The 12,724-nt window shown below is 45.4% G+C and overlaps 1 protein-coding gene across 1 annotated transcript; it reads right to left on the bottom strand.

Moving 5' to 3' along the window:
* Positions 1-3,275: 3,275 nt before the first annotated feature.
* On the bottom strand, positions 3,276-12,515 carry GLRX5 (glutaredoxin 5). The gene is made up of 2 exons (XM_057543900.1): positions 12,147-12,515; positions 3,276-3,909 (listed from the first exon to the last, which is right to left on the bottom strand). The coding sequence occupies exons 1-2, from the start codon at positions 12,430-12,432 to the stop codon at positions 3,731-3,733; spliced, it is 465 nt and encodes a 154-aa protein (XP_057399883.1). The 5' UTR covers positions 12,433-12,515; the 3' UTR covers positions 3,276-3,730.
* Between the last annotated feature and the right edge of the window lie 209 nt (positions 12,516-12,724).

Below are 12,724 nucleotides of genomic sequence, written 5' to 3'. Positions count from 1 at the left end.
AAAAAAAAAAAAAAACAATTCTCAACTGGATTAAGAAATGCAAGAGGGAAGAGATATGGGAACATATGTATATGTATAACTGATTCACTTTGTTATAAAGCAGAAACTAACACACCATTGTAAAGCAATTATACTCCAATAAAGATGTTAAAAAAAAAAAGAAATCTATCTTTTTTAATAGCTATCACATCAGCTCCTTTTGGTGTGACCATCCACCGGTATCTATTTTTGCCCGTCAGTGACTCTCAGGAACCCACCTGGAAGCTTCCTTGCCCTTGGTTTAAATGTACTCCAACATAACTTGGCCAGCACAAAGGTCGATCCTCTGAATCCTTAGCCCAATCTCTCCTGTCACAAACACCAAGGGACCCAACCTCTCAAGAAACAATTTTCCTCTAAATAGCCAAGCTCGTTAATAAATTTACAAGAGTTCTCAAGCTAGCTGCTGGGGCGTTGGTAATTACAAGAAAGCTTGAGGTCCCAGATTCTACCCAAGTCAGTTCATTAGGGCCAATAACAAGAAACCCAAGACACCTTAAAACTTACCTGCTGTTCTAAAATATCTCCCAAACTTAAATGAAGTGTAATGACATTTATGTAACTACCAGCTTACAAGACAAAAACTACCTCAACTCATACAAATGTTCTAAAATAACTTCATCTATTTCTAAATGGTCTAATAACACAGGACTGAAGTGACATAAATCAAATCAAATGATACAAGCCAGTGTCCTGTAGTGGAAAGCCGTGAAGTGGACCTTGCATTTTTAAATAGATGATGTGATATTGCTGTTTGTACAATGAACTTTGGTGTCACTGTTCTAATTATCACAGTGAATTCTAATTATGCAGATCATTAACGTTATTCAGACTGACATCAGATAGCATCTTCAATTTCCCACTTGGCAGAGACTTGTCAAGCATAGAGAAAAAAAGGATTAATTAACTTTGGAAAGAACATTTCCATTTCTTGTAGAGCTCAGTGATTCCTTAAACTTTTAAGCTCTCTGGTGACTGATACGATCTCACTATGATTCATAAGCATCTGAGTCCAATTATTTGCCTCATAGCTCTCCCCTAGTGCTAATATTCCAGGGAGGTTTCCTACATTGATGTTTCCCTACAAATAAGGTTCTTATCATTTCATTTTTTAGATGAACCCTAAGGGGACATAGGCAGGTTGAAGGAAAAGCCAAAAGGAGCAAAATTATGGAAAGGTACCCTATTACACACCAGATGTGAAGGCGAGGGACAATTTTGCAGACTCATGTGTGTGCCCCACGGCCTGGTACTCACCCAGGGACAATAAAAAGTGGTTTGTTAACGGTATTCTTTCCAAAGGACAAGGTCACAGCCTCAGCTTGGCCACCACGTGGCAGCAGCACAGGCAACTCTAAGCTCAGGGCTTCCTTCCAGCGCCCTCACTCTCATCTGTGAAGCAAAGTGCTTCCAACAAGTGAGCTCCAACCTCCTCTAGGGGTCTGTGTAAGCTCTTAGCTTAGAGCAGACCCAAAAGGTGTTGATGGGACGCAGTATACAATGCATGTAATAGAAAACTCTTTGTGGCAGTAATCTGCTTTTCTTTTCCCTGAAGCCCTGAGCTCTGTAATTTACGCGGGGCAGTCCTCTCACCTGACAGGGCAGTCCCCAGGGATGTGGGACAGTCCCCACAGATGTGGGGATGGGCTACAACTTGCCTTTCTTTTCTCCTGGGAATCTCACAACCTCTGGGGGAAGGATGGAGCCAGGAGCTGTGAGCTATAAGACCACCCGGCAGGTCAATCCTTACCCCACCAAGTCTGTCCATTTTCAGAGCTTTTCCAAGTGGCACTCGTGTAAACTCAATAATCAACACAGAACAAGCCTCCAGAACAGCTCCGGTGAAATAAGCCATCCCTCTTTCCTTGTCATTTTTGCTCTTTTCATTAAAAAATGCAGCTTCTTCTTACCTCTGTCACTGTAAAGATGTGCTTCTAAACAAATGCTCTGTTTAAGCAAGCCCTTGGAGATGAATGAAGGCTTCTGGGGACCCAAGGGCACACGGTGACAGGATGGGCTTTCTTCCCACGAGTCGCTTGCTGTAAAGCTTACCTCTAGCTCCACCTCCAGCCTAGGTGGAGAAGCAGTTTTGGTAAAAGACACCATGTACTGGAAGATCTTGGCTATGATTCCAATTATGTCCTTTTTTATAAAGGCCCCATTTTATTTTTTTTAATTATAGGTGTTTTAGGTATCTATTCTTTTTTTAAATTTATTTATTATTTTTGGCTGCGTTGGGTCTTCGTTGCTGCATGCTGCCTTTTCTCTGGTTGTGGTAAGCAGGGCTACTCTTTGTTGTGATGCGCGGGCTTCTCATTGCGGTGGCTTCTCTTGTAGCGGAGCATGGGCTCTAGGCGCGCGGGCTTCAGTAGTTGTGGCTCGCGGGCTCAGTAGTTGTGGCACACAGGCTTAGTTGGTCTGCGGCATGTGGGATTTTCACGGACCAGGGCTTGAACCTGTGTCCCCTGCATTGGCAGGCGGATTTTTAACCACTGCGCCACCAGGGAAGCCCAAAGGCCCCGTCTTTAAGGAATAAAAGACTCACGAGACCCCATTCTTCGGAGGGCTGCTAATGCTGCTCCCCGTCCAAGTGCAGCGCAGGTGGCCATGCACAGGTCTCCAGAGATGGGCGTGCGGAGCGCCCCCCTCCAGCCTCCCCACCTCACTTCTCGCCAGTCCGCCCAAGCCTCCAACTGGATCATCAACACCTCTCAGCATTCACAACACTTACTTCCCTTCGAGAAATTAGAGTACAGCTTGATGGCAATTTTTGTGGCAAATTTAATGTAAGAGTATGAATGAGAATCACTCTTAATTCCTAAAATCAAAAGGTCAGAGGTGCTAAAAGTCCTTATCGACTGAATGTCTGTGTCCCCTCAAAATTCCTATGCTGACATATAACCTCCAAAGGGATGGTTTTAGGGGGTGGGGCCTTTGGGAGGTGATTAGGTCATGAGGGTGGAGCCCTCATAAATGGGATTAGTGCCCTTATAAAAGGGACCCCAAAGAGCTTCTGTGAGAACACAGTGGGAACACAGCTGTCTGTGAAGCAGGAGCAGGCCCTCACCATACACCTGATGTGCTACAGCCTTGATCTTGGACTTCCACCTTCCAGAACTGTGAGAATCAATATCTGGTATTTATAAGCCATTCAGTCTGCGGTATTTTGTTATAGCATCCCGAACGGACGAAGACAAATACTTATTGCTATTCAGATTAACAACTCACACATGGTATCCCTGGGTTGGCAGTTTATTTTAAAAAAAACAACACCCCGGTTATCTTTTCTTCCTTGTCCATCATTTTTCTTAACAGAACAAGTTACAAAAAATTGGGGGGGGGTATATTATCTTTGCAGACTGACATATTTTGCAGAGGACTCATGAATAATAATGATGATTCAAAAGCTCCTAGGCTTACTCCTGAATCAAGCAAAGAGCAAAGGACAACATAAGAAGGAATTGTTTACAGCAATCTCATCGTACAACATTGATCATGACAGTGCAGTGGTTACAATTACGTTCATGATAGGATATTCCTTGCTCAAATACCAGACATGCTAAAATCACCAGGCTGCTTACAAACTGGAGGAATCAGTGCAAACAGTCATCTGAAGAGCAAAAACCAGAATTGGGAAGGCTTTTCTGGCAGTGAGATTCTGACACCAGCGGCTTCCTCGCGTGGGCCACCCTCACTTTGAGTCTTGATCTTTCTTTTCATCTAAGAGGGCGGAGCGGATCCCCAGCTTTTTCAGTTCTTCCACCAGGTCCCCATTCTGGTGCATCTGCAGAAGAATGTCACAGCCCCCCACGAACTCGCCGTTGAGGTACACTTGCGGGATGGTGGGCCAGTTGGAATAGTCTTTAATGCCTACGGGGAAAGAACATTTAAGTGTCATTTCAGTGGTCAAATACTTGTACGGCAAAATACGTTTCCCTGCTCCTAGGGACACGCCGTATCCCTTCCTGGCTCCCCATCCCTGGGGGACCGTGTATTTGCTACAAAGAGCATAAGCTTTAGGGTTGAATGGACCGCTGACTCTTCCAATTATAAACAGTGAGGCCTCCATCCTCTGTTTCCGCCCTCATCTCACAAAGTTTTTATGAGAATCAGGTTAAGTAAGGCTCTCATAAAACTACCTGACACACAATCGACCCCGTATTAATGGCAGAGAACTTGACTGGTTAATGCAAGTGACACAAGATACACAAGGCTATACTCCCCATGCTTCTGCGGGCCACGTTTTCAGCAAAACAGACAAACGAAAGAAATGCCACTCCATTCCCAAATGGACTACTGAACATGGATCCACGGATCCATCATGGTAACTCACTGGCACACTGGGCAGCCCACACCTAATGTTTCCCGTGCCTTCTCCGCTGGTGAAGTTACAGACACTGAGGCTTTGATCTTTAATAATTCTTTTACCCAAAGAAAAATCCCTCTCCTGTGGCTAGACTGTGGCCCTCGCCCTATTCAGCCCCTCGGATGAGCTCTCCAAGGCACAGCCGATCTGGCTCAGCACAGAACTCGCAGGGACTGAGTGAAATGAAGGAAAGGCCCAAAGCTCATGAAGGGCCACGTCCTGGGCCAGGCGCAGGGCCACGGGGTGAGTGAGACCCACTCCCTACCCTAAGAGACAATGGCTTTGAGGACACACCGAGATGAAGTACATTCAGGGACAGTGCAGCCATGGGATGATTCTGTTCAGTGCTGGGCCACGAGGATGATGGCTATGAAGGAAATGTGGTTTCAATCTTGAGGCAGAAAAGATCACTCTTTTCTAAATTCCTCCTTACCCTTTACTTCCTTTTCTACTCAGAGGTTGAGATGAAGTATACTTCTTTAAATGTACAAATAAATGAAACAGAAAAGTCAACAAATTCTTCAGGCAAAAGACAGTATGACACAAATTTTAGAAATCGGTCAAGTGGTGGTTTTTATGTAAACAAACTAAAAATACAAAACCTTTTTCTTGATGCCCTATCATTTATTATCAGATGAGTTTTACCAAATAAGATTACCAATATGAGTTATATTACAAATAACAGCCCCAAGATACCATGTGTTTTTCTCTTTTAAGTCACTGCTTTCTAAAAAACAGCGACTTCACTCTAAACGACAGCACTAGAGGGGCCCCAGTAGAGAGCTTTATCTTTCTTCTGCAGGCAGACTTCATGGATAGAGAAATGGTTACAACGTTATAGGCCCTGAAAAGCTCACTTCTAAGCCACTCTGGGTTTCTGTTTAAAAAAAAAATCAGCTAGAGGTTTGGAGGTTACCAATAAAGGGCAAATTCCATTAACCATCAGAATGTCTTTATACTTGAATACCCTGATGAATTCAAGTTTTGTTTTTGTTTTTTTTTTTTTTGAATTCAAGTTTTTCATCACTCTGATGTTTGGTGCTACATAAACAATTACTTAGCATGTAAGCTGTATGTTTTGGATTTTTTTTTTAAACTCTATCCTCAAACACAAAGAGTCTATCAGAACTTAACTTTACGTTTCCAATAACACATCTTTTTTTACTTTATGATGGGGGGAGATTAAGAAACGTTTAGAATAAATATGAACTTTTTACTTCTTCTAAACTTTCTTAAATATCTGTTACATTTATGTACATGAACCATTTATCTGCACAATATTATATCTGGGGTTTTTTTTTTCAATTAATAATACACTGCATTAAGCTTTCCATGGCAATGAATATCTACTGATTCTTTTGGTGAGTGCCTACAATTTTTGAAACACACAAAAGGTGAAAACAAATTTGCCATCTGAGGGCCACCCAAAACCACATGTTTAATCCTAAAAAGTACAATTTTTTAAAATAAAATCTTTGTTGAGTAAAAGAATGACTTGCTTTCATCAATTGTTTTTATGGTACTACACTCGACCAAAGCATTAGGCTTGTCCTATTTTATGGTAGCACACTCAACCAAAGCATTAGGCAACAACTAAACATTACGTTGTTGCAGACCATACGTCCCAACTATAAGGGAAGGAAGGAAATCCATCCTAACCACCAGAACTACCAAAATAAGTGGGCTTTCCACCATCCTGAACATCCAACATACAGTCACATGCAAAGGAGGCTAACTCCTTCCAAACCCCTTGGCCTGTGACTGTCCTAGTAACTTCAAAAACTCAGAAGAACCCACCTCAGAACACATGGCATTGTGACAGCATCCAAGGTGCCTACCAGCTGATAGTTTATCAAAATTAAACTTAACTACTTCTTTAATTTTTAGATTATCAAGTGTTACAGGCGGCTGTTGTCAAAGCAAAGCTCTGGCGTCTCTCCTAAAAACGATGCCATTTTCCATGTTTAAAAAGTCTAATTACAAGTTTAAATATTTAAGGAAATACCCAATTGCTTCCTACAGAGTGAAGTGAGAAACTTCCAGTAAGACTACATTCATAAATTGAAAACTAAAACAAATTCTATCAATTCACAATTAATTGTTTAAACATGGCTAATTTTTCTCACCCTTTAAATTTTCAGTAACTGCAATATACAGTGATAATTCTTATATCACATGGAATAACTCAGAATCAGAGAGCAACTCTTGAAAATGAGAAAATCATACCCAAGAATGGATTTTAATGATAACCGTATTTTATAGATGACAAACTGCGATTCGGTTTGGGACAGAAAATGCTGACTGCCAAGTTATATAACAGGTAACACGAGGACAGGGACTTAGGAGGCTGTCTTACAAAATCAGTTCCACGTACACCTACTGTCCCACCAAAACAATGTAATGTTCCAAAGTATCAAGCCAGAGGGGAGAAAATGTTCTGGAAAATTCCCTTCCAGAACTTTCAAAAGGTACTTTTCAAAATTCATGACATTTCAGAACATTGGACCTCGTTCCTGGTTTGGACAATCATCATAAGAGCACCATGGTTATAGTTTTCTTTGTTCCTGGTAGATTTTCAGCACACGAGCTTCAGAGTCTGATGCAGGTTGATGCCAACTCCGCCACTTAACGAGGCTCTGTTCCTCGGGCAAGTCATGTCACCTCCTCCTGGAATCACATATTTCTCCACCTTCCCTAACTTAGAAAACAATGTTAGCACTGCTTGACAAAAAGTAAACCGTGGTGCCGAGAGGGACAAGGGGCTGGTTTAGGGGTCAGCAGACTGTGGCTTGTAAATACCGCCTCAGATAAATCTGCTCACCTCTCAACTTGTTTCCTTTTCTGTAAAATGGGAATAACTCTATGCCTCACATATTTGTTATGAAGATTAAATAAGATATAATTGGTGACATGACTTAAGCTCCCACAGCGCCAGGTGCACTGGGGCTACGCTCTCCACGTCAGTGTCCTCTACCCCACCCTCCCCAGGAATGCTTTCCTGACAATATATGCAACGGGGAAAACAGAGGGAAAGAATGCAGGAAAAATACCAGTGAAGTATGCCATGCAATAATAAAAATACCATTTACTGAGCTAAGGGTTCCTGAGTTTCATACTCTAAGTTTTTCACATATCTAATCTCATTTCATCTTTACAAAATTCCTACAAGGTATGTATAATTATCCCTATTTTACAGATGAAGAAATGAAGGCTCAGAGAGGTTAAATAACTTAACCAACGTCACAGTGCTGGCATACGGTGGAGACAGGATTTGAGTCCAGGTGTCTAGGAGTCCAAAGGCCAGGTTCTTGACCACCAGAGGTGGTCTCTGGCCGGGGGCTGGCATCTGTCAGCTGGCATCTGCCCCCCCGTGAGCCCCACCTGCACGACACATGGATCTGCAATCCATGGGACTGTTCCACATCTTTAACATTTATAGACACAAACGGCGTTAAGCCACAATTACCCTTTTGCAACTTGCTTTTTGACTAAGCATTGCCTTTTTTGAGATTCAGTCATATTAAATACATCTAGATCTAATTCTTTGTTTTTTTTTATTTTAAAAATTTTTGGCTGCGTTGGGTCTTTGTTGCTGTGCAGCTTTCTCTAGTTGCAGTGAGCGGGGGCTACTCTTCGTTGCGGTGCGCGGGCTTCTCATTGCGGTGGCTTCTCTTGTTGCCAAGCATGCGCTCTAGGCGCACGGGCTTCAGCAGTTGTGGCGCACGGGCTCAGTAGTTGCGGCACATGGGCTTCAGTAGTTGTGACTCGCGGGATCTAGAGCACAGGCTCAGTAGTTGTGGCTCACGGGCCTAGTTGCTCCGCAGCATGTGGGATCTTCCCAGACCAGGGATTGAACCTGTGTCCCCTGCATTGGTAGGTGGATTCTTAACCACTGCGCCACCAGAGAAGTCCCTAGATCTAATTCATTTTAACCACAATTTAGTTTTCCATCATATGACTAAGCTACAGTTGCTTTCTTCAGTCTGCTGCTAACAGACCAAGATCTGTTGTTGCCCACTTTTCACTATTACAAGGAACACTGCAGTGCTCCCCCTTACGTGCATCTCCCAGCTCACATGCAGGGGATGGTCTCTCTAGACAAAGGGGTGGCAAACTACAGCGTTCGGGCCAAAGCCGGTCCACATCCTTGTTTCTGTAAATAAAGTGTTACTGGAACTTCGCCCCGCTCATTCGTCTCTGTGTTGTCCCCGCCTGCTGTACACTGTAACAGCAGAGCTGAAGAGGTGTAACAGAGACCACCAGGCCCCCAAAGCCTAAACTTTTGCTCTCTGGCCCTTTACAAGCTTGTCGATCCCTGATGTAGCCTAAATACCCGGGACTGAAACAGCTGGGTGTTCAACTCTGTTCACCTTCAACTTGACTGGGTACTGATAGTCACTCCTTCCAAGTGTGGGCACCACTTTATACCCCCATCTGCAGCATACAACCTGCCCACCAGACACCTACGCACACTTGTTACCTGATTTTTAATGCTTACCAACGTCATAGTTCTACTATTGCCTTAAATTCCTTGATACTGGAAAGGCTGGGCATACTTTCAAATGCTTAATAACCATTCAACAATAGGATGATGGGTATTCATTCAACAGACGCTGTTCCCGATTCCAGGAATACAGTGGTGATCTGAGTAGGCAGAAATTCCAGAGTGTCTATAATGTTTTTAAGAGCAGGGAAGAGAGTTTATGATAAAATGATAAATAAAAGAAGCATTTATTTATTCATTAAAACATGCATTGAAAGCTCGCTTTGCGTAAGCATCACACACAGTGCTCAGGGAGTCGCAGAAGACACGTTCCCTGCTCTCAGGAGGGCAAAATGCTATACATAGCCATGCGTGATCTCAACTCTGTTAAAAAAAAAAAAAACAAACTGTTAGAAACTAGATCCAAATGTTAATAATAATGGTTTATGGCTTATACGGAATTACAGGGGATTTTCATTTTCTTCAGATTTTCAGTGTTTTCCAAATTTCTCCCATGAGCACATGTTACTTTTGCAACTGAAAGTAAAGATTAGTCTTTGTTAAGACCAAGAGCAGGATATGGTGACATCCATCCACCGTGACCCTATCCTTTTGTGGCCGTCTTGTGTGTGCTCCAGATTTTTAAAAAGGAACAAACCTTGAGGAAGGCCAAAACGCAAAGCTGCCTCAGTCAGCTTGGTTCTTTGGGTCTCAGGTCTCAGGCTGACACCTCTGTGCATCATAATCCCTGGACCCAGTGCCCAGAACTAGGAGACAGTGTCTGAGGGTCTTCTTCCGACTTGGGTCCTTTCTAAGACTCAGCCTGCTCTGGCACAAGAAAACAGGAAAGGCCAATTTTGCAGAAGCCCCTATCCTGTTACTAGAAGTGACCTTGGGTCTGGGAAAAGTTCACAGACGTATCTTTAGTTGGCAAAAGCAAGCATCAGACAGCCTGTCTTGGCAGTCTCTCTTGGCAAACCTGAAGGTGTAGAGAGCAAAAAGATGAAGAATCTTCATGTTTTAAAGCCTCACCCTGGCTAAACTAATCCCCACTCTAATAACCTGCTTACACCACCCTGCCCTAGTCTAGAGGTTAATACTTACCCTAATGTTTACTTTTCTAGGCAACGAAAGACGTGTTATGTTCAATATATATGCAACATATTCACTTACTAAAAGTAATGGTCTGATGAAGCTCAATGGTTAAGAAATTTAAGGGTTAAATTCCTGTTGCTACTGTTTGAACACTTAAGAACAGAAGACTGGAAGTCAGATACATAAGTGCTCTCGGCAAACATTCTTATTCCTGCTGTTACTTTCAGATTACTGGCCATATTCCAGTATAGCCCATCTCTGGTTATATTTCAAAAACATGTTTTAATTCAAGTATAGTTGATGTATAATGTTTCAGGTGTACAGCAAAGTGATTCAGTTATACCATCTCTGGTTGTATTAAACAGGAGAACAGAAATTCATGAACCAAAGACTCTCAAAACTTTAAGCTAAGCAAGGTATCAACAACACAACGTTTTACTAAGGACCACAGTGGCAATTTGCAAGCAGCCTGAGGCAAGGTCCCAGCATAAAGATTACAGAGTAGTTTCTCCTATCTTATCTTTTAGGCAGAGACGCCACTGCTGCTGCATGAAGACTGCAGATCACCCTGTATGTGAAAAAAGCCAGCAATTGGAAGCATTCCAGTAGTCCAGGAAGGGAGAAGGATCATGGGGGCATAGCACATGGTAATACTACATATGCCTCCTGGTAACTCTAAGCTGCCTTCACTCCTTGTTTCCATCCACCAAAACCGAGAGTTCTATAAGGATTAGATTCCACGGAAAAAAATACTTTTAAAACCATAAAGTGCTAATAATAAAATAGCTACCATTTAATGGATGCCTTCTGAGTGCGAGATAAGAGGACAGGCACTTTCTAAAAGTTTTATTTTCCCTTTTTTCCTCACAAAACCTTTGCCAAGTGTGGTTTCATTATCCTCATATCATCAAAAAGGAAAATGCAGTCACGTGACTTGCTTTGGGTTGCACAGCTGATTGGCCAAAGGAGTCTAATCCAAAGCCCTTCCCTGACGCCAGCCTGTCGCATCTCTGTTGGAATGACTATGATTGACAACTTCAAATGCAGAAGAGCAAAATACAGAATTCTGAATGTAGACTACCATAGCACTTGATGCCCTAAAACACTTTTTAGAACACTGTCACTAAACAGCAGCAGGAAACTCAGGGAGAACTCAGTCACTGAAAGTCTGGAATGCCACCCTTCAGGGGGTACAGGCACGGTCCCCCCATGCCTCCGCCAACCCCACCCACCCCAGCCAAGGAGCAGACCCGGGTGTTCTGGCCTCTCTCTCCTCCCCCACTAAGATGAAATAGAAGAATGCAGGTAAGGTTCTCAGCAAGGCGCTCATCAGAAAAGATGCTGGTTAACTGTCAGGGCCCTCCACCCTCCCCTGTGGGCCACTGAAAAGTCACAGACACTACAGTGTCTGCCCCAGACCCTGACTGGCTCCTGGAGCTCCAACCTTGAGTGAGCTAGGGCCCAGGAGTCATTCCTCGTCCCTCTCCCCACCAGCCTCTCCAATCCCTAGCCCTCACAAATCTCCCCCATCCTTGAGTATCTAAAAATAAACTTAATGTCTTTTTCTCCCACACCAGATCCCAACTAAGACCTGTCCAAAACCTGTGTCAACCGCTCCTGTAGCAGCAACAGAGAACGGTCCCTGACACCCCGAGCCTTGAGGCACGACAGGCCAGCCTCTGATCCCCTAGCCTCAGACAAGGGCAACCTCGACCCTCCCCCCGCCATCGACAGCACCTGCTCCTTACCCACGAGACAGGGCGGCCCCTCAAAGTGTCCCCAAAGCGCCTACCTCTTAACGGCTCTTCCTGTATCCCTCTCTGCCCACTTCCCCAGCCCTGCAGAGCAGGGAGTCACGCTGCTGACCACGCTCCTTGGATTCAGCCGAAGGGCACTGGCCCCGAAATGCCTTTTTCAGCTCCGAGTAAGGACCGGGGAACCGTTAGGACTTACTCCATTGCCCAAGTTGGCCCAGAGGCCCAGATCCTCGAGATCCAGTTCAAGTCGATCGTGCCCCCACCCCAGACCCGTGTGGAAGCTCGTGTCTGAACTCCCCTCGAGCCCCCGTACAGACCTTGTCCGCCAGACCCTCGGCCCCGCAGAGTGGCCTCGGGCGGTCGCCCCCCAGCCCCGCCCCCGCCCCCGCCGCCAGCCGGCTCTGACCTTGCCGGAGCTGGGGGTCGTCCAGCACGTTGTAGGCCGCGTAGTCGCGGACGCCGTGCAGCCGCAGGATCTGCACCACGGCGTTGCTGAAGCCGCACTGGGGCTGCTCCGGCGTCCCCTTCAGGAAGACCACCACCCTGTCCTTCTTCACCAGCGCGTCCAGGTGCTCCGACGAGCCGCTGCCGCCCGAGCTCGCCGCCCGCACGCCCGGGCCCCGCAGGCCGCCGCCCGCGCCGCGCCCCCAGCGGAGCAGAGCCGCCGCCGCCCGGCCCAGGGACCCGCTCATCCCCGCACGCTGGCCGGAGTTCTCGACGGCCAGGGACCTGGGCTAGCCAGCCGAAGCCTTCCCGGGGCCCGGCCCGCGGAGGCCCGGCCCGCCCCCCGGAGGCCCTCATTGGACCGGCTCCGAACAGCTCTCCGTGATTGGAGAAACTTGGCCCTCAATTGCTGGATTTCACCAATCATGTTACTCGTCCCGCCCCGACAGGTTGGAGGCGGTCCTTACGCCTGAGCCGCATTTCGTCGCCTTACCATTGGCCGCCGGCAACCGTTTTGTCAGTTGATTGGAGAGAGTGGAT

The sequence above is a fragment of the Balaenoptera acutorostrata genome, chromosome 3 (assembly GCF_949987535.1).
Source record: "Balaenoptera acutorostrata chromosome 3, mBalAcu1.1, whole genome shotgun sequence".
NCBI lineage: Eukaryota > Metazoa > Chordata > Mammalia > Artiodactyla > Balaenopteridae > Balaenoptera > Balaenoptera acutorostrata.
Note: the sequence above shows the minus strand (reverse complement) of the source record. Positions and strands in the feature narration are given on the sequence as shown.

Excerpts from the sequence above, each read along its gene's own strand:
- GLRX5 (XM_057543900.1), bottom strand. The coding sequence starts at position 12,432 with ATGAGCGGGTCCCTGGGCCGGGCGGCGGCGGCTCTGCTCCGCTGGGGG. Across the intron at positions 3,910-12,146 it reads CGACCCCCAGCTCCGGCAAG|GCATTAAAGACTATTCCAAC; the intron begins GTCAGAGCCGGC and ends CTTTCCCCGTAG.